At 38.3% G+C, this 26,545-nt stretch overlaps 1 protein-coding gene, 2 long non-coding RNA genes and 1 pseudogene across 3 annotated transcripts in view; 2 read left to right on the plus strand and 2 right to left on the minus strand.

The window, feature by feature from the left end:
* Positions 1 to 16,284, plus strand: part of LOC109256106 (glyceraldehyde-3-phosphate dehydrogenase-like) — a 66,729-nt pseudogene extending 50,445 nt beyond the window's left edge.
* LOC109256110 (uncharacterized) overlaps positions 1 to 20,789 on the minus strand; it is a 66,653-nt gene extending 45,864 nt beyond the window's left edge. Inside the window, exon 1 of the long non-coding RNA XR_002075513.2 lies at positions 20,697 to 20,789. This is a non-coding gene — a long non-coding RNA (uncharacterized LOC109256110). The remainder of the gene's footprint in view (positions 1 to 20,696) is intronic.
* Positions 17,277 to 20,529, minus strand: LOC109256125 (uncharacterized). The gene is made up of 2 exons (XR_002075515.2): positions 20,402 to 20,529; positions 17,277 to 17,521 (listed from the first exon to the last, which is right to left on the minus strand). It is a non-coding gene; the product is annotated as an uncharacterized LOC109256125 (long non-coding RNA).
* The window catches only part of DHX40 (DEAH-box helicase 40), a 46,938-nt gene continuing 41,109 nt past the window's right edge, over positions 20,717 to 26,545 (plus strand). Inside the window, exons 1-6 of the mRNA XM_019431095.2 lie at positions 20,717 to 20,828; positions 21,669 to 21,836; positions 23,107 to 23,252; positions 25,302 to 25,421; positions 25,615 to 25,842; positions 26,075 to 26,141. Coding sequence (XP_019286640.1) covers positions 20,717 to 20,828; positions 21,669 to 21,836; positions 23,107 to 23,252; positions 25,302 to 25,421; positions 25,615 to 25,842; positions 26,075 to 26,141 — 841 coding nt within the window. The remainder of the gene's footprint in view (positions 20,829 to 21,668; positions 21,837 to 23,106; positions 23,253 to 25,301; positions 25,422 to 25,614; positions 25,843 to 26,074; positions 26,142 to 26,545) is intronic.

The raw sequence follows: 26,545 nt of genomic DNA on the forward strand, positions 1-26,545 counted from the left end.
GGAGCCTGGAGCTTCAGGTCCATGTCTCCCTATCTCTCTGCCCCTCCCCTGCTTGCATTCTGTCTCTCTCTCAAAAATAAATAAACATTAAAAAAATTAAATTAGAAGTGCCTGAGTGGCTCGGTCGGTTAAGTATCGACCCTTGATTTTGGCTCAGGTCATGATCTCACAGTTTGTGGGATCAAGCCCTGCACTGAGCATGAAGTCTACTTGGGATTCTCTGTCTCCCTCTTTCTCTGCCCCTCCCCCCACTTGTTCTCTATCTCTCTCAAAAAAATAAATAAACTTAAAAAAGTTAAAATGATGCATCAAAAAGTTAAAGAAAAAAAAATCTGTGTCTTGAACAGAGAAGCCATGATGCTCTACAACCCCTAGGCTATTTCCTTACTCTCTGTCTATAGGCCTAACCCAGAGTTCCAAACCCAGAGAACTCTTTGTTCCCTAACTGCTTCATTCACTTCTTCTTTCTCTTTTTCCCTGAAGGTTCATAGTTGTCTATGCAAAAGATCACTGAATTAAAAAGAAAACCTCCCTTCTTTATTTTTCCATAACATTTATCATCATCCAACGTAATACTTTATTTGTTCCTATGATTTGTTGTCTGTTTCCTTCCCCTCACTAAAATGTATGCTGCATGATGCAGTCATTTTTGACTGTTTTATTCACTATTGATTGTCCTAGTGCTTAGAACAGTGCTTAATGCATAGTAGGTGCTTAATAAATATCTGCTGATAGAATTAATGATTCCCAATCTAAAAAACAAGGGACATTCAAGATTAACTATATCACGCATAGGGCTTAAAGCAATTCTTCATTTCAAATTGCTGAACAAAATTCTCAAAGTTAAAAACAAAACAAAACAACAACCCACTACTTTGGACGAGGATGTAGACATGTGGAACAAATGAGGTTCAGAATTAGGGAATTTAGACTGGAAATAACACCAAGGAGTGAGCACTTGGAGACAGGCTAGATATAGCTACGTATCACACATGTGGCTGGAGCCTTGGCTGCTAGAAATAATTGCCCTGAATAATTTCTGGGAGTTTATGCCATCACTGGCTCTCCTTGGTTCCGCTTGCCCCCAGGTCTTGGCTACTTGGCTTACTTCCTTGCCAAACACACATTAAGAGATGCTAGCAGAGTCAAGGGCTTTATAGCCATGGGAATGGGGTGGGGCAAATTGCTGGCAGTGAGGACTAGGGGCCTCCACAGCAGTTTCAGGAACCTGGTCCACCTGACTGGACCCATGCAGTCTCTGGCTTTCCCAGGGGCTTTTTGTAGAAACCAGTTAGCACAACTCAGAAACACACGGGAGAGGAATGTTTGCCCTTATTCCCTACCTTCCAACAGATTGTTCTAAGATCCATACAGCCTCTCCAGAGATATCTCATATGACTGAGCAACCAGTTGTGTCTCTCCAGGAAGCTGTGGCCCTTTCCTCCTTATTCTTCCTTCTCTGAAATTACACTCATCTCCCCTCTCCACACACCTCCAATACGCAATAAAAATTAGCTCTCTAAACTTTGTCTTAGATTTTGTTTTCTAGAAAACCCAGGCTAACACATAGAGAAGAAGAGTTGTCGCAATTCAGTTTCAGAAAAATTGCATAAAACATAGACATACTTTTGAGTTCAAACTCTTCTCTTGTGTGCCTTACTGCAAAAAAAGTATGTTTCTACTTCAAACAAGTTAAAATATTATTATCTAGCAAAAGTCAAGTAACCATAAAGTGAAAAATTGGTAGACTTTCAAGTGAAGACTAAAAGACATGGAGAGGAGGTATTGCAGTCAGAAAGACCTGTCTAAAATTCATTCATTCATTCATTCATTCATTCAACAAAGAATGTGAAGCACTAACCTAGGTGCTGGAGACACAACAGTGAACAAGACAAACGGACTCTCCCTGAGGAGCTTAAATACTACTGGAGGAGACAAATGATAAACAAATAAGAAATATTTAACAGGCCTGCCTGGGTGGCTCAGTCAGTTAAGAGTCTATATCTTTATTTCTGCTCAGGTCATGATCCCAGGGTTGTGGGATGGAGCCCTGCGTTGGGTTCTGTGGAGCCTGCTTAAGATTCTCTCTCTCTCTCTCTCTCTCTCTCTCTCTCTCTAGCTCTCAGAAAAAAGAAAGAAAGAAAGAAAGAAAGAAAGAAAGAAAGAAAGATTTAACATAATGCCAGATGGCAATAAATGATGAAGAAAAACAGAGGAGGGGATAGAGATTGATAAAATGCTTTTTTAGGTAACATGGTCAGTAAAGGCCTCTCTGTGTCCCTGTGAAGGAAACCTAAGCAGAGACGTGATGAAGTCAGAGAGGTATTCAAGTAAAAGTCTAAGGACTAGCACCCTACAATGCACACACATAAGTTGTTTGTCAGATTAGCTTTGAACTGAGAATAAATAAATAGAGCAAGGGAAGGAGAAAAATCTTTGCATTTCTTTTTCATCTCAAAACCATCTAAGCCTGGACCTCTCCTAAATTCCCCTTGGTGGCTGGTTGCATTTTTAAAATTAATCAACTTAGGGGCACCTGGGTCATGACGTCCGCTCAGGTCATGATCTTACTATTTGTGGGTTCAAGCCCTGTGTCAGGCTCTGTGCTGACAGCTCAGATTCTGTGTCTTCCTCTCCCTCTGGCCCTCTCCAGCTCTCTCTCTCTCTCTCTCAAAAAATACACATTAAAACATTTTAAAATTAATCAACTTAGCAGAAACTGAAGGTATTTCTTCCTTCTTCAGTGCAAGGTTATTTCTATCTTATATTAGCTCTGCACTTTGCCTGGTATTATTGCCATTTATTCATGCATCTCATATCCATGTAATATGGTATGTACTTTGAAAGCAAAGTTTATATATGCTCAGCATTACATTCCCTGAAATATCTGGCACAGTGTCTGTCAGAGTAAGCAAAGTATTATTTGATGAATTAACATTTTTATTTTTATAGTTAATTTTTTTAATGCTTATTGATTTGTGAGAGAGAGCGAGAGAGCGAGAGCAAGGGAGAGAGAGAGAGAGAGAGAGAGAGAGAGCATGAGTGGGGGAGGAGCAGACAGAAAGAGGGAGAAAAAGAAGTCTAAGTAGGCTCCACATTGTCAGTGTGGACCCTGATGCAGGGCTTGAACTCATGACTGTGAGATCATGACCTGAGCTGAAGTTGGACACTCAGCTGACTGAACCACCCAGGCATCCCATACTATAGTTAATTTTTGGACAAAATCATCTAACTCCTCAGAATTCCTAAATTCCAAATACGTGTTTAGCTTAGCCTCTTTGAAACTATATTTATACATGCACTGATTTTTTTAAAAACTAAAATATCTGGTTTTGGATAAGTTTACCTAAACTTTCTGAGCCTTAGTATAGTATAAAAATATACTATACTTAGTATAGTATAGAAATAACAATTCCTATTTGGCAGTACTTGTTTGTGCAATAATTTAAAAAATGACTAAAATTAAAATGACATAGTATAGGGCCAGACGTATAGTAGTATTTAATAAATTATTGGTTATTCAATCAAGAAATTAGGAATTTTCAAGGTTGATCTAAAACCAGGTTATTTGATCATGTAAAGAATGTGCTAGTTATTTGTTAACAGCATGTGTCATTAGTTATTTCTTATATTTTTAATTTTTTTTAGTTTATTTATTTATTTGGAGAGGGACAGTGAACATATGTGCAAGTATAACAAGGGGAGGGGCAGAGAGAGAGGGAGACAATGAATCCCAAGCAGGCTCCATGCTTTCAGCTTGGAGCCTGACCCAGGGCTTGAACTCGCGAACTGTGAGATCATGACCTAAGCCAAACTCCAGAGTTGAATGCTTAACTGACTGAGCCACCCAGGCACCCCATTAGTTATTTCCTATAAAGAAACTATGATATTATCACAAGATTCTTTTTTTAATCAGCATTACTGAGATAATTTACATGCAACAAAATTAATCGCCTATCATTGTGCAATCTTTGACGAATGCATACGGTTGTGTAATCACCACCACAATCATATGTAGAATATTAACATCACTGTAAAAATTCCCTTACACTCCCTTTGCAGATAATTCCATCCTTCCACCCCAGACCTAGCGAACACTGATTTGTTTTCTGCACAAGATATTTTTTATTTATTAAGCAAATATTTATGAAGGTCTTCTATTTGGAAGTCCTTGCATTAGATACTTCATAGAATGCAAAGATAAGTAAGACAGTTTGTGTCCTTAAATATCTTAAAATCTAGCCTAGTTTTATATAATTTTGAGATTATTTGTCTACAGATAATATGGGACTAAATTTCAAAGTGAATTATGCCTACTAACAAGGAATAAAAAGAAAAAGCATTGCAAACTATTCCCTAACTTTTAGAACACCAAACAAAATGATGCAACATCATGAATGCTACTAATTACGATTTCTTTAAAATGGCACAAATTTATGATTGCATGATGTGCCAGATAAATATAAAAAAGTGAACTACTTAAAAAAAATTTTTTTTACATTTATTTATTTTTGAGAGACAGAGCACAAGTGGGGTAGGGGCAGAGAGAGAATGAGACACAGAATCCAAAGCAGGCTCCAGGGTCTGAGCTGTCAGCACAGAGCCCTATGCGGGGCTCAAACTCAGAAACTGTGAGACCTGAGTTGAAGTCGGATGCTTAACCGACTGAGCCACCCAGGCGCCCCTAAAAAAAAGTGAACTACTTTTAAAATTAAGTAACATACATACAATTAAAAAAAGTACAGAAATCCTAAGTGCACAGTTTGATCTTTCCAGGTTATTTAATGCCAACTTAGACTAGCTTTGTTGCCAATATAGTAAAAAAACAACATCCTAAAGCCTTTTGGTTTAGATAGAATGATTATATCATTGGAGGAAAGAAAGAGATAAGAGAATGATGTTCTGAAAGGCTCACACAGAATTGCGGGATAAGTAGTGAGAGAAAGAATGGCACTTTAAAATTCATGAGGAAATGCCATTTAAGTTTCATGAATAACAAAGAGATTGTTATGCGGGATCAGGTTTTTCTTTCATCATTACAGAAAGACACAAAATCATTATCGTGATCTGCCATGTGTTTTCCCTCTGTTATAGATGCTGGGACAAGCCTATTAAATGTTTTGTGTTACCCAGGGGAATGGTCACGGTGGTGAATAATGGCGGTCTCAGTGCACATGGCTTTCTATGGTTCTGATCATAGTAACTGCATTTAGAGGAAAGGAACAAATTAAAAAGAGCAGAATGGCTGGGTGGGCATTTTCTTGTGGTTACAAAGAACTGAACCTATTCTTAACCTTACTGCCTCTTGCTTCATGCTTTACTCCTGCCAATTCCAGAATAGACAAAGCTGGTATTTGCATTTGGAACCTCCTTGGTCAATACAATGGGGACTGCAGTTCATTTCAGAAGGAGTAATACATGCGAATTGAGAAAGGGTAACAACATCAGGACAAAAAACAACCTGGAAAAATACCCCTATAAACATTCATATAGTGGGGTCAAAAATTTTATCCACATTATGATTCCAATATGCAAAGAATATATTCCTCTTTATTTTCTTCGATGAACATAATTTTCCTTGTAAGCTTCCACAGTGGGAGGAAAAAAACCCCTAAACTTTAAGCTTGTCAATTCAAGGCAACAACCTTTTTCAGTTTCAGTAGTCACTGTTGAATAATACATTTTCTTCTGGGTAGGTGCAAAAATCTTCCACATTGATTCCTCCTTACCCTTGTTTCTCTTCAAAATAGTGTCTGGCTGTATTGAAGGATTTGTGATCTCATAGTGTCAAGGAGAGAAGAGGCCTGTGGGGTCTCAGGATGCAAATTGGGCCTTGTGGCAGAATGGCATCTCTGTGGACTGGTAGCCATTGAGGGCCCCTTTGGGATGTGACAGGTCTTACTTGCCCTTCAGGCAGTGTGCTGGTATAATCGCTGGGTCTATGATTTAGGCCAACCTCTCTAAATACTGCAGCCTCTTAGTTTCTGTGAGACTCTTCTCTATTTCTGTCCTTTCTCACCAGGATGCCCTGTAGGCCACACAGGAGCCAGGACCACTGCTTCACACGCTTCTCTTTGTCACTGCTGAACAATCACTGTATTGGATGTTGTACCAAGTCAAATGGAAGCAGAGCAAGCCACTTTCCAACTTCAGCTTTCTCCTCATGCTAACTTACCTCCCTTCTCTAGAAAGTTGCCCTGGGGAAGGATCCTTAAGTCACAGGGACCTCTTTCCCCTTCCAAGGTCGCCCTTCACCCTCTACTTCTTCTTTCCTTCTGAATAGGCTTTCTCCATATCCTCTACTTCACTAGGAGGTGGGCACTGTATGGCTCCATCTTGATGGCTGACAGGGCATCCTGTCTTCCCAGGGGTTTAAAAAATAGTATTCTAGCTTCTTTTTGAGGTAGCAATAAATGCTCTTTTTCCCATGGTGCTCAAAAATTATGACCATCAAGTTAACTGACTTGAAGTTATTATTTTTTAAATAACTTTTTAAAGTGTATTTATTTTGAGAACATCAGAAAGCACAAGCAGGGGAGAGGCAAAGAGAGAGGGAGGGAGAGAGAGAGAGAGAGAGAGAGAGAGAGAGAGAGAGAGAGAATCGCAAGCAGGCTCCATGCAATCAGTGCGCAGAGCCTGATGTGGGACTCAAACTCACAAACCATGAGATCATGACCTTAGGTGAAGTCAGACACTTAACCTACTGAGCCACCCAGGCACCCCGCTAACTAACTTGAATTTAAATAAAATCTTGGAAGAAAAAAAATAAAATAAAAATGGAAAAAAATTATGACCATCAGGGAGAGAAAAAATAAATTTGTGATTTCATATTTTAGGCTGCTCCTCATTTAAGGCCTTATATGAAGACAAAATTTCAAAATGAGTTTCAAAAAAAATTCCTGTCTGAAGCTTGAGATGGGTTACAGTGAGGAAAATTACATTCCAATTCTTACTTGGAGGACTTCGATCCCATTTCTTTTTTATTTGGCCTTGTCCTTTCTTCTCTGTCTTCTCCAGCATTGAGAATTCTCCCAATGACAAAAGACACACATTACCTTGAACATACAGAGAGTCAGAAAAAACAAAACATGGAAGCAACAAAGCTCCCATAAGAGGTATGTACCTTTTATATGGCTTGATTTCTTTCCTTCCTTTAAAAAATACCAAGCGTTGGTAAAGAGAGTGTTTTGGATGCATCATATGGACAGGAATACAGTCTTGGATCTCAAGGGTCTTCTATCTTCAACTTTTCTGCAAGCCGCTAGAGGGTCATAGAGATAACCAGGAAGACCTGTGGTATAATACAGTGGCTTTCCACTGTTTTGGGATTCTCTAATGTAGAGTCAATATTTCAGATACACGGAAAAGTATAGAAAATAACATGATGCTAACTGTCTATGTATCTGACAACAAAACTTAACATGTTGCCATATTTGTTTCAAACTCTTTCAAAAGAAATACAAATTACAAATGTATTTGAAACAACCTTCCCTCATTCCCTTCCTACTTACTATAGGTACCCAGAAGTTAGTATGTATCCCATGTTTCTATAATTTTACTATGTAGGTATGGTCCATGCTATTATTTGTGTTTAAATTTTTATTTAAATGATATCATGCTATAAGTATACTTTTCCAACTTTACTAATATAGTAGAATTTATTTCTACTATTTTATTTTGTGTTTTCCATTTACCATGGTTTTTCTTTTTTTTCTTTTTAATGTTTTAATGTTTGTTTAATGTTTTTCTTTTTTCTTTTTAATGTTTTAATGTTTTTATTTATTTCTGAGAGAGAGAGACAGAGACAGAGACAGAGCAAGTTGGGGAGGGTAGAGAGAGAGGCAGACAAAGAATCCAAAGCAAGCTCCAGGCTCTGAGCTGTCAGCAAAACCCCTGATGTGGGGTTTGAATTCACATGCTGTAAGATCATGACCTGAGTCAAAGTCCAACGCTTAACCGACTGAGCCACCCAGGTGCCCCACCATGCTTTTTCTTTACTTAGTTTTCTATACTTTCCTGACTTCTACTGAATTATTGAATTGTTTTTCTATCATCTTTACTGCCTTGGATGTTATATTAATATATATTAATATTTTTAAAATATTAACCTTTATTTATTATGGGATTAAAAAGAGTTTCTCTGGTAAACAGATGCAGCTTCAAGTTTATTTACATAAAGCTTTATGTGATATAGAAAAAGTATCAGAAAACAAAACTTGCTCTTTTCTTTTTTCTTTTTCTTTCTTTTTTTTAATGCTTATAACATTATTTTTGAGAGAGAGAGAGAGAGAGAGAGAGAGAGTGGGGGAGGGGCAGAGAGAGAGGGAGACACAGAATCTGAAGCAGGCTCCAGGCTTCGAGTTGTCAGCATGGAGCCTGACGTGCGGCTTGACCTCATGAACCGTGAGATCATGACCTAAGCCAATGAACCGTGAAATCATGACCTGAGCCAAAGTGGGATGCTCAACAGACTGAGCCAGCCAGGTGCCCCAAAACTTGCTATTTTCGTATAGGCTTATACAATTTTAAAATTGGTCTTTTCAGGGAGCCTGGTTGACTCAGTTGGTTAAGCATCCAACTCTTGATTTCTGCTCAGGCCATGATCTCACCGTTAGTAAGTTTGAGCCCCACGTGGGACTGTGTGCTGACAGCACAGAGCCTGCTTGGGATTCTCTCTCTCTCTGCCCCTTCCCTGCTCATGCACACGCATGCGCTCTCTCCCACCTTCAGAATAAATAAATTAGCTTAAAAAATAAATAAAATAAAGTTGGTCTTTTCTTCATTGTAATTAGCCATTTAACATTTAAACATTATGGGACACCTGGGTGGCTCAGTTTGTTAAGCGTCTGACTTCGGCTCAGGTCATGATCTCACAGCTCACAGCTCATGAGTTTGAGCCCCACATCGGGCTTTGTGCTGACAGCTCAGGGCCTGGAGCCTACTTCAGATTCTGTGTCTTTCTCTCTCTGACCCTCCCATGTTCACGCTCTGTCTCTGTTTCTCTTTCAAAAATAAGTAGACATTAAAAAATATATATAACATTGGGGTGCCTGGGTGGCTCAGTTGGTTGACCTTCCAACTTCGGCTCAGGTCGTGATCTCACGGTTCGTCGGTTCGAGCCCCGCGTCAGGCCCTGTGCTTACCGCCCAGTGCCTGGAGCCTGCTTCAGATTCTGTGTCTCCCTCTCTCTCTGCTCCTCCTGGGCTCACACTCTGTCTCTCTCTCAAAAATAATTAAAGATTAAAAAAAAAATACACATATAACATAAATAAATAAATAAACATAATTAGACTTTAAACTTTTTTTTTTTTGCTTTCTGAATTTTTCTTTGTTGAGAAGTTCATGGTTGTCAAGTATATTTTCTTCATAGTGGTAAAATTAAGAATTTGCTTCTCTTTTAGATTTATGAAAATATACACTTTCTTTTTATGCAATGTTTACTCTTAAATTTATAGCATGCACACTCAACTAGGTCGAAGATATTGTCAGCCTTTTTTGAACAATATTAGATATTAGAAGATTCACCCTCCCATTATTTATGTTACTTAATATTTTGGTTTCAAAAATCCAATTTTAAAACCAAAATTTGGTTTTAAAAAATCCTTTTATATTTGAAGTATTTATCATTACTGCTTTTTAATACTCAACATTAAATTAGATTTACCAGTATTTTTACTATTCTTTCTGTTCACAGTTAGTGCTTGCTGAAAATCCTGTTTCCTGTATCCAATTTCTTTCAACTTAAAGAAAATACTTGAGTATATTTTAAGCAACAATTGATTATTGGTAAACGATTTTAGCATTTGTCCTAAAAAATCTTGATTTCAGTCTCACTTTCTTCTTTGTTTTAAGTTTATTTATTTATTTTTGTGTGAGAGAGAGCGTGAGCAGGGGAAGGGCAGAGAGAGGGAGAGAGAGAATACCAAGCAGACTCTGCACCATTAGTGTAGAGTCCAGTGTGGGGCTCAAACCCACGAACCACGGGATTGTGACCTGAGCTGAAACCAAGAGTCAGACACTTAACCGACTGAGCCACCCAGGCACCCCATGATTTCAGTCACACTCTTGCATGACAGTTTGAGTATAGACTTCTTGATTGTTTTCCATTAACAGTGTGGTGATGCCTATTATTCTATTGTCTTTTCTCCTCAATTTTTGTTGATGAGAAATCTGCTGATAATGTATTATTGCTCCTTTGCAGGAATTTTTTTTTTTTATCTTGTTGCTTTTAAGATTTTCTTTCTATTGTTGCTGTGTTTCACTTTGTTTAGGTGTACATGATTTTCATTTTTCCTTTAATAGGGCTCAGAGATTCTCTGCTCAAATATTGCTTTTTTCCTACTCTGTCTATTCTATCACTCTGGAACATTTGAACATATAGGTGGCCTTTTCATTACCTTCTCCATATCTGTTAATTTCCTTTTCGTATTTTCCATCTCTTAATGGTTAAGTGCTACATTCTAGGTGATTTCCTTAGCTTTGTCTTCTACTTGGTTACTTTCTCTTGATTTATTTAAACGCCATTGAGTTTTTATTTTATTTATTTTTTTTAAGTTTATTTATTTATTTTGAGACAGAGAGCACACACACACACATGCATGAGTGAGCTGGGGTCAGGGCAGAGAGAGAGGGAGAAAGAGGATCCCAAGCAGACTCCATGTTGTCAGCAAGAGTCCGATGTAGGCTCCATCTCAGGAATGAGATCTTGATCACGAGATCATGACCTGAGCTGAAATCAAGATTTGGATGCTCAACTGACTGAGACACCAGGTCCCCCTCCACTGAATTTTTAATTTCAATGAATTTTTATTTTTGACTGTTTTATTATTTTTTGAATCTGCCTGTTTTTTATTTATTTATTTATTTATTTATTTATTTATTTATTTATTTAAATGTTTATTTATTTTTAAGAGAGAGAGAGAGAGGCAGAGTGTGAGCAGGGGAGGGGCAGAGAGAGAGAGGGAGACACAGAATCCGAAGCAAGCTCCAGACTCTGAGCTGTCAGCACAGAGCCTGACACAGGGCTTGAACCCACAGACTACAAGATCATGACCTGAGCCGAAGTCAGACGCTTAACCAACTGAGCCACCCAGGGACACCTGCGTGTTTATTTTTATAATGTTCTCTTGTTTCATTATGGTTTCTATTCTTTTGTCCTTTTAATACTTTAAAACACTTATTTTGTAGTCTCTTCAAGACTTTCCTATTATTTCTAGTTCTTGGGGTACAGTTTTCCTATTTGCTTGTTTTCCTGATCTCTCTCATGATGGTTTATTTCTTCATCTGACGTGTAATTTTTTTGTTGTTGTGAGCTCATCTTTAGTTGGATATGTTTACTCTATGGAAATTATATTGCACTCTGAAAGCATCCTCACAGGAGACTGTCCCCACATAACAGTTTTTAATTTTTCTATAGATTTGCATTTCCTATCTGTTTCTGGTATCTAGGGATTTTTTTCCCTTAGGTTTTACAAGCATATGTATGTTTTTGTTGCATAAGGCAAGAATAGACCACTCAGATTTAATTAATCAGCTTGTTGAAAGTCCCATGTAGTGAAAAAGATAAATTTTCTGTCTAACTTGCAATTGGATAAGGAGACACAGCTAATTTAATGTAAAAATTATGCCTAAGTGTAAAGTCTTGGAATTATCAACTGAATGTCAGCATGTTAGTAATCCTTAGATTACTAAATTAGATTTGTTTACTTTGCCTAGATTATGTTTCCTTGGTGTGTGTCTATTTACCTTGTCATGATATTTGTAAACACAGTGGCATTGGATAAAGGCTGGTGGTATTTTTTAACTGGGTTTAATTTTGCTTAGTCAAATTTTGTGTCTTAGATGGAAAAGCACTGAAAATGCAATTGTAGATAAAAGCCTACTTTATAGCAAATATCCATATTTAATAAGTAGAAATAAAGTTATGTGACATACACAGTTGGTCTGGAGATTTGGAAAACTACTATGGGCTTTTCTCTGCCTCTGTCTAGTTGTATGACTGTGGGCAACTCATTGAAGATCTTTAAGTCTCAATTTTCTCATCTCTAAAAAAGGGGGTTGGCAGTTTTAAATTCCACAATTCTAGAGAGTGTAGAGATACATAGTGTCATTTGAAAATACGTTGAAATCCTAACACTGCCAAATGAAATAAAATGAGAGGTAGAAGAACCAAGACACAAATTGCTCTTTTAAAAATAGGATGTAATATTTGGAAAATAAAGCTAAAAAAAACTAAAAAGAAAAGTTGAGAAAACTCTCAAACAAGATTATCACAGATTTTAACTGTATAATTTAAAAATGCAAGTCCCGGGGCGCCTGGGTGGCTCAGTCGGTTAAGCATCCGACTTCAGCTCAGGTCACGATCTCACGGTCCGTGAGTTCCAGCCCCTCGTCGGGCCCTGCGCTGATGGCTCAGAGCCTGGAGGCTGCTTCGGATTCTGTGTCTCCCTCTCTCTCTGCCCCTCCCCCGTTCATGCTCTGTCTCTCTCTGTCTCAAAAATAAATAAACGTTAAAAAAATTTTTTTTTTTTTTAAATTTTTTTTTCAACATTTTTTTATTTATTTTTGGGACAGAGAGAGACAGAGCATGAACGGGGGAGGGGCAGAGAGAGAGGGAGACACAGAATCGGAAACAGGCTCCAGGCTCCGAGCCATCAGCCCAGAGCCCGACGCGGGGCTCGAACTCACGGACCGCGAGATCGTGACCTGGCTGAAGTCGGACGCTCAACCGACTGCGCCACCCAGGCGCCCCAAAAATTTTTTTTAAAAATAAAATAAAATAAATAAAAATGCAAGTCCTTTTGCTAAATTTTTCTACTATGAAGTGATGGTGCTTGAACAATTGCACAACTGTGTGAAAAAAATAGAACCTTGACCCATACCCAACTCAACTCAAAATGGCTTAAACCCTAAATGTCAAACTCAAAACTATCAAAACTCTAGAAGGAAACACATGAGAAAATCTTTGTGACCTTTGATTAGGCAAAGATTTCTTAGATACCATCAAAAGCACAATCAAAAGAGAAAATATTGATAGACTGGACTTAATCAAAATCAAGAACTTCTCTTTGGATGACATAATTAAGAAATTAAAAGACAAGCCATAGATTAGGCCAAAATATTTGCAAAGTATATATCTGATATAGGACTTGAATCCAGAATCTATAGGTAACTCTCAAAACTTAATAATGAGAAAATAAGCAACCCTTCCCTCTCTCACACAAGTTGAGAAAAGATTTGAATCCAAGGTATATGGACTATAACTAAATATGTAAAAAGATGTTCAACATCATTGCCATAGGGATATGTAGATTAAAACCATAAAGGACATACCACTACTCATTATTTGAATGGGTAAAACGAAACAAAACAAAAATACTGTTAATACCAAGTCCTAGCAAGGATGAAGGCAACTGGAATTCTCTAGATGGCTGGTAAAAGTGCAAAATGCTCCAGTCTCCTTGGAAAAACAGTTTTGCAGTTCTTATAAACATACATTTATCATTGGACCAGAAATTCCACTTCTGGGTATATACCCAAGAGAAATGAAAATGGTCATTAAAAAAAAAACAAACAACAAACCTGTATGTCAATGTTTATAGTGACTTTATGCATGATCACCAAAAAGTGGAAACCATATAAATATCCCTCAACTAATGAACTTAATAAACAAATTGTGGTATACTTACACAATGGAATACGACTCAATAACCCAAAGAATTGAGTTACTGATATGCATTATAACTATATTCAACTCTAGATGAAACTCAAGGTAATTATGCTGAATGAAAGACCTATATGATTCCATTCATATGACATTTTGGAAGAGGCAAAATACAGAGATAGAAAACAAATCAGTGGTTGCCAGGGCCTAGAGGTGAAGAAAGGGGTTGATCACAAAAGAGCTCAAGGGAATTTGTTAAAATAATGAAGTGTTTTATAACTTTATTATAGCGGTGGTTACAAACCATATGCACTTGTCAAAATTCATAAAACTCACAACTATACACTAAAAAAAAAAAAAGATGAGTTTTGCCATTTGGAAATTATCCTTCAACAAACATGACTACTCTCAAAAGACTTATAAACAATGCTTATCACAGATTTTAATGGTAATACTTAAAAGTATAAGCTCCTTTGAGGGGTACCCCACTGGTTCAGTTGGAGGAGTGTGTGACTTGATCTCAGGGTCATGAGTTTGAACTTTGGGTGAGAGATTACTTAAAATAAATAAACTTAAAATAACAAATATAGTCTCCTTTTTTTCCAATGAAAAAATTGTATCATAACAGGGAATCAATAAGGAACATAAAATTAAAATATCAAAATTAAAAGTATCTGCAATATAAAATGTATATGCTTTAAAATAAGTATACTAGGGGTGGCTGGCTACCTCAGTCAGAGGAGCATACAACTCTTGATCTCGGGGTTATGAATTCGAGCCCCACGCTGGGTGTAGAGAGTACTTAAAAATAAAATCTAAAAAAAATAATAATAAAGTAATAGTAAATATATACGGTATTTAAAAGATTGTTTGTAATTTTTTATCTTTTTCAAAACTTTTTGATTTTATGAAATGAAAAAAATTGTTTTTCAAAGAAATACTACCGTTTCATTTTTCTTTCAAATAATATTGATGATGAAATTTCTCGAATAAACCCAGCTTGCCACCTTCAGGCAAGTGAAAGATTTACAGAGACCATGACCAGAGATAGAACATTAAATTTTGTAGATTTCTCAATAATCCATAATCAATCATATTTTGATCACTGTATTATTACTGCCTTTGTGAAATTTTCTCTATCCAGGACATTTCCCTGGCATTTACTGGAATATTCCCAACTTTCAAAGCTCAGTTCAAATGCCACTAACTCCAAGAAGCCTTCCCTGATCACTCTAGCTAGTTTTTCCTCTAAATATTTTATCTCCTTAAATACATGTAATGTCATTGAAGGTAGTGACCATGTCTTACACATATTTTTATGCCTTTGTATGGCTATTAAAAAGGGTACATATAAGGTTCTCTGCTCCTCCCTGTTCAACAGACAGCCGCATCTTCTGGTGCAGTGCCAGCTGAATCCCAAGACACCATGGTGAAGGTCGGAGTCAACGAATTTGGCCATATTGGGCACCTGGTCACCAGGGCTGCTTTTAACTCTGGCAAAGTGGATATTGTCGCCATCGATGACCCTTCATTGACCTCAACTACATGGTCTACATGTTCCAGTATGATTCCACCCATGGCAACTTCCATGGCACAGTCAAGGTGGAGAACGGGAAACTTGTCATCAATGGAAAGCCCATCACCATCTTCCAGAAGTGAGATCTCGCCAACATCAAATGGGGTGATGCTGGTGCTGAGTATGTTGTGTGGAGTACATTGAGGTATTCAACACCATGGAGAAGGCTCACTTGAAGGGTGGGGCCAAGAGGGTCATCCTCTCTGTCCCTTCTGCTGATGCCCCCATGTTAGTGATGTGCATGAACCATGAGAAGTATGACAACTCCCTCAAGGTTGTCAGCAATGCTTCCTGCACCACCAACTGCCTGGACCCTCTGGCCAAGGTCATCCATGAAAACTTCAGCATCATGGAGGGACTCATGACCACAGTCCATGCCATAACTGCCACCCAGAAGACTGTGGACGGCCCATCTGGGAAGCTGTGGCATGATGGCTTACAGGCTGCCCAGAACATCATCCCTGCTTCTACTGGCACTGCCAAGGCCATGGGCAAGGTCATCCCTGAGCTGAATGGGAAGCTTACTGGCATGGCCTTCTGTGTCCCCACCCCCAATGTGTCTGCCGTGGATCTGACTTGCCACCTGGAGAAAGCTGCCAAATACGATGACATCAAGAAGGTGGTGAAGCGGGCACCAGAGGGCCCCCTCAAGGACATCCTGGGCTACACCAAGGACCAAGTCATCTCCTGCGACTTTAACAGTGACACCCACTCTTCCACCTTCTACGCTGGGGCTGGCATTGCTCTCAATGACCACTTTGTCAAGCTCATTTCCTAGAATGACAATGAATTTGGCTACAGCAACCAGTTGGTGGACCTTACGGTCCACATGGCCTCCAAGAGTAAGAGTCCCCTGGACCACCAGCCCCAGCAAGAGGAAGAAGAGAGAGGCTCTCAGCTGCTGGGGAGTCCTTGCCCCAACTTATCCACCAAAACACCTGAGAATCTCCTGACCTCCAGTTTCCATCCCAGACCCCCTGAAGAAGGGGAGGGGCTTGGGGAGCCCTACCTTATCATGTACCATCAATAAAGTATACTGTATCCAGCCAAACAAAACAAAACAAAAAAAGTGTACATATGAGAGTTGTGTATTCTAATATTTATTGAATGAATACATGAATGAATGGATGAATGAATGAATGAATGAATAGGAAGTCAGAGTCATCACTGAGCCTTCATTTGAAAGAGGGTCTATTTTACTAATAGAATAATGGAATTCTACACATTTATTCAAGATTATATGCATATGTATAAAGCATCAATTTTCATTGACAATGATTAGAAGTGTCTCAATCTTTATTAATCTTTTGATTAAATTATAACATTCATGAGTGATTTAATGACTGCATGGTGAGGATCTTTATGATACTAACTCACATCTTAATATCTGGACAACAGAAACATAAGATTAAAAAGAGAAGAAAGTGTGATGGTTTCTTTTACCTTTGAACTGAAAGATGGATACTTCGCTAAGTTCTAGGATATGTCCGTCTATTTTTCCTCCAAATCTCCAAGTTGCTAATATCTTACAGACATGTTAATAGAATACATAACAGTGGCATGGTGGTGCCTGGGTGGCTTATTAGGTTAAGTGTCTGATTTTGGCTCAGGTCATGATCTCATGGTGCGTTCGAGACCCGCATTGGGCTTTGCGCTGACAGCTCAGACCCTGCTGACAGCTCAGACCCCAGATGGAGCCTGCTTCGGATTCTGTGTCTCCCTCTCTCTGCCCCTCCCCTGCTTGCACTGTCTCTCTCTCTCTCAAAAATAAATTTAAAAACATTAAAAAAACCCACAACCCGCCCCCCCCCCAAAGAAACTGATATGGTATCGATCACATCACTCATAGAAAAATTCCCAACTGTTTCTATCTAGTTCTACCTGGTTTAGGAGTGAGGTTTTTCTTCATGCTTCCACTCCCTCCAGAATGTACAAGCTCCCCTCCCTCTCTTTCAGGGCTACATATCCAAGACTGCTAAATGACAAACGTCATAGGTTTTGGTTTTTTAAAGGAGGAGGGGTCCACATGTGAGGATGGTTCATCTTCTTGAATTCCTTCTATTAGAACTTTCAAGCCTATTTCTCTTGCCCACTTTGAGGGCTCTAATGCCTTCTAGTGCTCCTTATTTTTCATTACATTCTTCCTTCTTTCTTCCCTATTTCTAGGCCCAGTCCTATCAGTCCTGAGAGAGAAAATAACCAGTTCTTCATGTACAGGAGGCTCTAGTCTTGGCCCTCAGGTCAGCAATGTCCTTGAATCTTTGTTTCTACTCGGGTGAGGGCTGAAAAGGAAGAAAGGCCCTTGGTTTACAAGTAGGATAAAAATACAGAGAAACAATCAGATTCATATCTTGGGATACAAATCTGCTACAAATGCAGATTTATGACACTTACCCTGACTAAAAGTTTGTTCTGTCTCTTCCAATCCTGCATCTTTTCTCAAAATGTGAACTTGCTTTTTCTCCTTCATCAGTACCTCTCTTCATCAGTTTCAGCTCTCGAAACACACTTTCTAACTGTTCCCCGATGATTTCATTGACCACATCTTTTTAAAATCATCATATATACACTGTAGCAGTGGCATCTTTTTCTGGCTATCCTTTTCTTTCCCTTTCATTTACCTTGCTTGATTCTAACCAAACATCTCCAAACGCATTATGTATGTTTTCAATTGACTCTCTAATTCTCTTTTCACCCACTTACAATCTGCCTTCTCTCTGCCTCTCTTTACCAAGACAACCATTGTTTTGGTCAAATTTATGAATTAAAAAAAATCCATTTATTTGACACCATTGCTCACTATCTTTCCCTGACTTCCTGTTTTGATTAACTTTCTACATCTCACCACTTGTCTGGTGTTTGTAAATTTTTGGGTTTTTTTGCATTAATTTCTTTGATAATTTTTCTTTCTGCTCCAGTTCTTTCTTTCTTTCTTTCTTTCTTTCTTTCTTTCTTTCTTTCTTTCTTTCTTTTTTTTTTAACATTCATTATTGAGAGACAGAGAGACACAGAGCATGAGCAGGGGAGGGGCAGAGGGGGGGAAACACATAATATGAATTAGGCTCCAGGCTCCGAGCTGTCAGCACAGAGCCCGAACTCACAGACTGCGAGATCATGACCTGAGCCGGTCTGTCACTCAACCAACTGAGCCACCCAGGCACGCCTCCAGTTATTTCTTCTACATCGTAACATTGATTCTGTATTCTCCTATCTTTCCTGGAGATGATTTTAAAATTCTATTCCATTGTTGTACATCTCTAATATTGAGGTTTCTTCCTGTCTTTTGGATGGTCAGAAACAAATTTCTTGGATTCAAGAACATTTTGAAAGACTGCGTATGAGATAATAGCAGCAGGGTGCAATTTATACTCCTCACATTTCTTTAAATATAACTTATTTCAGGTTTTTCTTGTGACCCAAAGGTAACAGGAAGTAGATTCAATGTTGTTTGCAATACTAACCTTTCTTCTTAGATTCAACCCATGTATTTTCTATTTTTATTGTCTATTTGTATCTTGTTTGCCATTGAAATTTGTAAACTAACTCGTCGGGAAATAATTGTTCTTTTAATTTGGAGTAGCCTGGAGCATATGGCTATTAATGGTAACATGTTTTAAATGTCCTTGATTTTAAAATCAACAATGTTAAACAACATTTGAGTTTTTCACTTTTACTTTTCCTTATTCTTGGTTTGCAGGGGTTTTTCCTGGATACTCTCATTAGGTGATTCTCAATCAAGAATGGAGTCATTCCATAATAGTTAACTTGCAAACATTGAAAGAAAATATATTAGGCACCAAGATTTAGATAATTTAGAGAATTCCATCTCCCATCACTGTATAGTGGTTATTAATGTGGCAAATCTTGGTCCTATTACCTTTGTTTTATTGTCTTCAGCAAGTGTGTGAGCCTTGATTCTCTCATGTGAAAATTAGGTATAACAATAACCTACTTCTCTTTTTGTGGGGAATAAATGAAAAAATTTATATTAAATGCTTGACTAGTAAGTGCCCAATAAGTGGTAACTATCATTGGTCTGAAATGATTCTGTTCACTTTTTTATGAAGTGACTTTGATAGTATAGTGCCATATACTAAAATACCATGCCCTGTTATTCACCAGTACTTTGTGCTACAAATGTATTTTTTGCTTTGTTTTCTGACTTGTAAATATTTTGAATTTCTAAGAGAATCTAGAAGGTTGGGAGATTCCTTTAATGGATGAGAGAAATCTGACATATTCTCCTATTGCTAGGTTTATTCCTGTAGCACCCAGGTTTTAGAGCTATAGAGCTGTTAGCTGGATTTCATTTGGTACCATTCAAAATCCAATAAGTTTGCATTTTAGGAGATGTTAATCAGTCCCACCTAAAAGCAGTTGGTACATTTTTATGAGCACAGAAAAATCTTGGGGTCCAATGACATCGTTTGAAGCCTGATCAGATAGGAGCATAGTGGCCTTTAATTAATGGTGAAGGGACAACTTTGAGTTGTCTTGTTTGGCAGGAAGTGTTGGTTAATTCTAACAGTAAGAATAGTTGAAAAGCCCAGGAAACAATCTTCTTCCAGCATTGATTTTGTTACAATTGATACTACTTACAAAATTGGAAGATTCTATAATAAGATTCCCCCCCCCCCCACACACACACAAAGTACCTTTTCTGAAAAAGTCGCCCCACCTCTGTTGTGTATTTGTTTATCCTTTCAAGTATTGTGGTTTCCAAGAAATCCATATCCATTAAGTGAGCTTAAATCCTCTGAAAATCAATAATTCATTCATCCATCCAGAAAATTAAACAAATATTGATGGCTTATTTTGAATTACTTTGCTGGGCCGAAATGTACTGTGGTTTTCTAAAGTTCCTGCTTTTGTGTCTAGTTGTGAGAAAGAGGAAGAAAATAAATTGAAATGCAGGGTCCTATGAAGGAAATGCATAGCGTGTGGGCCGTAGGTTTTGGACACTACAGAACTCGAAGTTCAGCTCTGCAACGCAGTAGTTCTGAAATGAACAGGTGATTACAGACTGAGCAAGGTGAGAATGTGTCCTGGAAACGCTGCACTCTAGAAAGGTTCCAGTTCTGGCAAAGGGTCACATCACAATAGGTGTGTGCAAGCAGAACAGGGTTACACTGACCGCAGTAGCTTAGTAAAGGGATTATCACCTGGCTCTTCTGCGCACAAGTGGGAGAGGGCCCTCCTGGACCTTGGGGCGGCATCAAGGCCCAAGGCGAAGCACACACCCGAGGATGGAGGGAAACCCTCGGGGGTAGGCCCCCGGTTGGGGGCCCGGCCAGGTCGCGGGTGTGGGGAAGCTTTCCGGCGGCAGGGCGCCACGTCACCTAACAGCTCCCCCTCCCCTCGCTCCAAGTCGCACGCGCGGAAGTAAACACCTCGACGTCATCAGGGCGCGTCTTCGCCTTTCCCCTCCCATCTCCCCAGATCGGTGGACGTGCTCACCTCCGCTCCGGGCCAGGTCTATGTCCCGGTTTCCCGCCGTCGCGGGCAGGGCGCCGAGGCGGCAGGAGGAGGGTGAGCGGTCAATAGACCTTCAGGAAGAGCGGCCTTCGGCTGTTTCCATCGCTGATAGAGGTGCGGTCCGCGGGACGCTGCGGAGGCCAGCGGGAGTTTCGGCATGGGGGCTTTTGGGGGGATAAAAGTACGCCTTTGGCGAGCAGAGAAAAGTGGAGAGGAGGCTGCAGCGTTCTTCTCGCCGTCCAAGCCGGAGGCGAACTTTGCCTCCAGTGAGCACTTTGGTTTTGAGGGGGGCGGTCCCAGATCCAAGTTGGGTGAAAACCCTGCTGGGGGACAAAAAAGTGAACCCCAATGCCTAGACGCGTTCTGCTCTTAAACAGGCTCTTAAAGCCTTTGTTCTCTACCCATCCAGCCCCCCCCCACCCCCCGCCCCGCTCGTCGGGCCGCCAGCCTGCCTTTGGGTATGGTATGAAGGGAGCCAGTTTCCAGGAGCCAGTTTCCATGGTTACCCACCACTTGGCCTTCTGGGATATCAGTCACTCTGAACAGGGACCTAACTTGAACCATGAATCAGAAGCAAACACAGGTGGCTTTTTAAAATTCAGCCGAGAGTTTCCTGCAGTGTTCTAGTTTTTGGTCTATTGTTTAATAAAATTGGGCTTTGTGCTTCTGTATGGGTATGCTCGCATATACATTGCCTTGTGCTAGGCCTACTTTGTCAAGTACTCTGAGTCGTGCATTAGCAAATGCTCACGTTGTTAGATTTTACTAAAAAGTTGTTATGGGCTTGTAAACCCTTACATACCAATTTGACAAAGGTGACTTACCTGAGAAGTCATGGATCGATCCATTCCAGCCCCAAAATTCTGTTGTCTTTCTCTATTCAGTTCTGGGAAATTGAGTTAGAGATATCTTTACAGGCCTTTTAATTGCACAATTGTTTTTCTGTTATTACAGAAGAGAAAGGATGCACATCACAGGAGGGAGGAACTACTCCAACTTTTCCTATTCAAAAACAAAGAAAAAAGCTTATTCAAGCTGTGAGGGACAATTCATTCCTTATTGTTACTGGAAATACAGGAAGTGGTAAAACCACTCAACTCCCAAAATATCTATATGAAGCAGGTAATTTTATTCTGGGATAATATTGGGAGTATTTAAAAAATAACCTCTTGGGACACCTGGGTGGGTCAGTTGGTTAAGCCTCTGACTCTTGATTTTGGGTGAAGTCATGATCTCACAGTTGTGGGATGGAGCCCCTAGTCCAGGTCTGCTGAGAGCGTGGAGCCTGCTTGGGATTCTCTCTCTCCCCCTCTCTCTGCCCCTTCCCCTCTCGTGTGCGAGTGTGTGCTCTCTCTCTAAATAAATAAATAAACTTAAAAAAAATCCTCTTAAAAGCTAATAGGACTCTGTATTGCACAAATACCCACCATTTGTTTTACAGTCCCGATTCTTCTATTGACACACCCTCCCTACATCTTTCCTGCTTTTTTTATGGTGTTATTTCACATTCAGGAGTTAATTCAGATGATGTTTTTTCCATTTTTAATTGTCATAATAATCTCAAATAAAATTATAGGTAGATAATGATTCTCTGCTATAGAATGAGGTTGTCTTGCAGTTAACCACTGGGTATTGAAATAATTTTCAGGAGGAAGGGATATAGTGATATCTGTTGCTGACATTAGTATTTCTTGGTTCCTTCTCCAGAGGGTTATCAGGTAAATATTTATTCCCTGATTTCATAACACCAAGCCAACTAACAAATTTCCTACCCTTAAAGTGTCTTTAACTTCAGTATGGTAAAACTTCCTATCATAAGGTTGGTATAGAGCAAAATTATATTGGATGTTATTCATATAAAAGATGAAAATTTCTTCTCTGATATTAACTTATTCTAATCCATTAAATCTGATGTGCCATTTTTTAAAACATGGAATGTCTTGTTTTTGCATACTATTTTTGCAGTAGTATAGTTTTGCATCCTATTAATAAAGAAAAAAAGCATCAATTGTAAGATGCATCTCTCAGAAATACTAAAATGGTAAAAATATGAAAGGTGGTATGTTTAAACTTCTGTGGCAAAAGTAAATCTAGGAATTCTGTGGAATTTATGAGATTCCTAGGGATTAAAAATTTTAGACTTATTCTTTAGTGTAAATCATTAGATTGAAATTGGAAAAAGCTAATTAAAATATGTATATTTTGAATATGTATTTTTATTTTTTTATTACTAAAATTTCCATGGTACATTGGGTAAAACGGTATGTTGTTAATTTGCAGGGTTTTCTTTTGGAAACATTTGAACAGTTTGTGTTGATTGGTCAGAAACAATTAAGCTCTAATTGGAAGCAGTTGTTAACAGTTTTGTGTTTTTTACCTCTGTTTTTGATAGGGTTTTCACAACATGGTATGATTGGGGTGACTCAGCCACGAAAAGTAGCTGCTATATCAGTTGCTCAGAGGGTTGCTGAAGAAATGAAATGCACTTTGGGATCCAAAGTAGGGTACCAAGTTCGTTTTGATGATTGCAGCTCTAAGGTACAAAAGTTTTATTGCTATAAGTCCTGTAAACTTATATATAGACAGATTGGAGAAAGTTATGAAAGAGTTTAACTTCAAATTTGCATTTGTATTTTATTTTATTTATTTTTTAAAGTTTTTATTTTTAAGTAATCTCTACACCCAATATGGGGCTTGCATTATCTTACCACTTTTCCCCTTGGATCTCACAACCCTGAGATCCAAGAATTGCATGCTCTTCTGATTGAGCCAGCCCCTGCATTTATAATTTTAAGAAACAAAGCCTCAGATTAGAATTAATTTTGTTTGTGCACCTGGGTGGCTCAGTCAGTTAAGCATCTGACTCTCAATTTTGGCTCAGGTCGTGATCTCATGGTTTGTGGGTTTTGAGCCCCATTTTGGGCTCCGCAGTGATAGCTTAGAGCCTGCTTGGGATTCTCTTTCTCCCTCTCTCTCTCTCTCTGCCTCTGCCCTGCTCACAGTCTCACTCTCTCTCAAAAATAAACTTAAAAAAAAAAGAATTTTTGTTGCCCATTGTTAATGATTTGTTGCCCGTTGTGAATGAAATAGCTTTCCTATTTTCTCCCTTCTCAGTTAGTTTATAAGTGACATGTTTATTTTTTTAAGGATTCTCTTATTTTTTAGCTGTAAGAACCCTTGATATATAACTTATATTTGCATTCTCTAAAACAATTTTTATAGTATTAAAATATACATAATGTAAAATTTACCATTTTAATAATTTTTAGGTGTACAGTTCATTGGCATGAAATACATTCACAATCTTGTGTATCCATCACCACTCTTTATTTTCAGAACTTTTTTATCATCTCAAACAGACACTATATCTACTAAACATTAGCCCCTCCATCCCCCCTCCCCCCTCTTACTTACTTCAACAAAAGTAACACTCTATTGTGCCACATTTGCTTCTCATAAATAGTTAAGTTTTTAAACCTGATACTGAATGCTCACCAGTCAGGAAAACCAATATGTCTCCAGCCATTTCATTCAAATGGATATTCAAATGGATATCCATGGTCCATTAAGTAAGACTCTTAAGTAAGAGTGTTACTTTTGTTGAAGCTTGTGGTAACTTCTATTCTACTTTCCATCTCTATGAATTTGCCTTTACTAAGTACCAATTATAAGTTGAATCATATACTATTTGGTCCTTTGTGTCTGGATTGTTTCATTTATCATAATATTTTCAAGCTTCATCCATGTTGTATATTTGTATCGCTAAAGTCAATGGAAAATGGACAACTTAGAAAAGTCAGTAAGCAAGTATTTATCGAGTATCTTCTGTATTCATGGTACCAACAAGTTTAAAATTGTTTTCTTTTTAGTAGTTAATGATCACAATTTATATTCCCTCAGGATTTTTTAAATCTTGTATCAGATACAAAACAATCCCTATTCGAATATGGTTCTTAATAGGAATGGCCATCATTTATGGCACACAGTGACTCCCCAAAATACTGTCTTTGCCTTCCTAGTGATCACTCCTGGGGAATTTTCTTTCTTTTGTCTTCCCTTGTTTTATGTTTATATTGCTGTTAACTCGTAGCCTTTGGTTCTTATTCTCACCTTGTTTTAATGCTAGTCGGCTTACATAGTTTTTAAAATAAGAGAGTAGTGAGGGAAGAAGAGAGTGAGAAGAAATTGTGCACCTATTTCGTCTACCTTTTCTCCTGAGTCCTCTAAAACAGTGGCTGAGACGGAGATGGATCGCATTTCATTGCTGCTTCCTACAGCTTGCTCATGTGAAGGCATTGCATTATCTTACCACTTTCCCCTGACTACTTTATATCTCCGTATTGGTCACTTTTGTTGCTTTATCCTAGAATATCCACCTTAGTTCCTTATCTCTGTCCCTGTGTAGGTCACATGTTTTATAATTTAGCATCCTTGTTGTTAGGCTATTTTATGTACTTTTTTATTTAGTCAGATTAGTTAGAATACCTAATTTCTGTACATTTGGGGGAAATTTTAGTCTGTAAAGTAGGGGTGAATTTCTGTAACACTGTATATGTAAGTTGATATACTCTGCTGTTTGAACATTAGGAAACTGCAATCAAATATATGACTGATGGATGTTTACTGAAACATATTCTGGGAGATCCAAATCTTACCAAGTTCAGCGTCATCATTTTAGATGAAGCCCATGAGAGAACTCTAACTACAGTGAGTATTTTAATATAATGGTTATTTATTAGTTTATTTCTTTGGGGTAACTTTTACCTTGTAGAGAATTGTCTGGTCTTACTTACATTTTAATCTGTTGAAATAGGAGTTCTTTGGTTAGGAAAGCAAAATATTTAAAATAAGTTGGTTTTTAGGTATACTTGTGACTTATTAGAAATTTACTTTTTTTCAGGACATCTTATTTGGCTTATTAAAGAAATTATTTCAGGAGAAGTCTCCTAACAGGAAAGAGCATTTGAAGGTTGTGGTGATGTCAGCAACTATGGAATTAGCCAAGCTCTCTGCATTCTTTGGAAATTGTCCAATATTTGATATACCTGGAAGGCTTTATCCAGTCAGAGAAAAATTCTGCAATTTGATTGGCCCACGAGATAGAGAAAATACTGCATATATCCAAGCGGTAGTACTTGACATCCTTTTTATGCCTTTTTTTTATATTCTGATTCCAGTTGATTAAGTAGTTTAGTAATTCATTTGTTCCCTTTTATTTTAATGGCAGCCCTCATAGTTCCTTGCACTTTTGAGAACCAAATTTAATTTTTCTGTGGAACAAGGGGAAATGATTGGGAGTGGGGTACTCTATTTCCACTATATTATATTATAGCATATTATGCTTGTGTTTCTTGCTTTAGATTGTGAAAGTGACCATGGATATCCATTTGAATGAAATGGCTGGAGACATATTGGTTTTCCTGACTGGTGAGCATTCAGTATCAGGTTTAAAAACTTAACTATTTATGAGAAGCAAATGTGGCACAATAGAGTGTTACTTTTGTTGGGAAATCTGGGCTCATATTTAACTCATATTGCCTTTTTATGATTTATCTGAATAGTTGTAGATGTCATGCCTTATATAAGAAATATAATTCTATACTGCCATGAAAACTGCCAGTCTCATTAGTAAACATACATAAAATACACTGACCTTTTAGTAAAAAGATATTAAATGGTAAAGTATTAATATTTTTCTTAGTCTGCCTTATATAGAAGTGTGACCACACTAAACAGTCCTGGATCTGAATGATTAATTCCATTATTTCAAAAGACATCCTACCAGCTCCTTTCTTCTTTGAGTGGTGGGATGGTACTGTGTGATAGCAGTA

Source organism: Panthera pardus, unplaced genomic scaffold (genome assembly GCF_024362965.1).
Source record: "Panthera pardus isolate Hobbes unplaced genomic scaffold, ASM2436296v1 HiC_scaffold_3, whole genome shotgun sequence".
NCBI classification, from domain to species: Eukaryota; Metazoa; Chordata; class Mammalia; order Carnivora; family Felidae; genus Panthera; species Panthera pardus.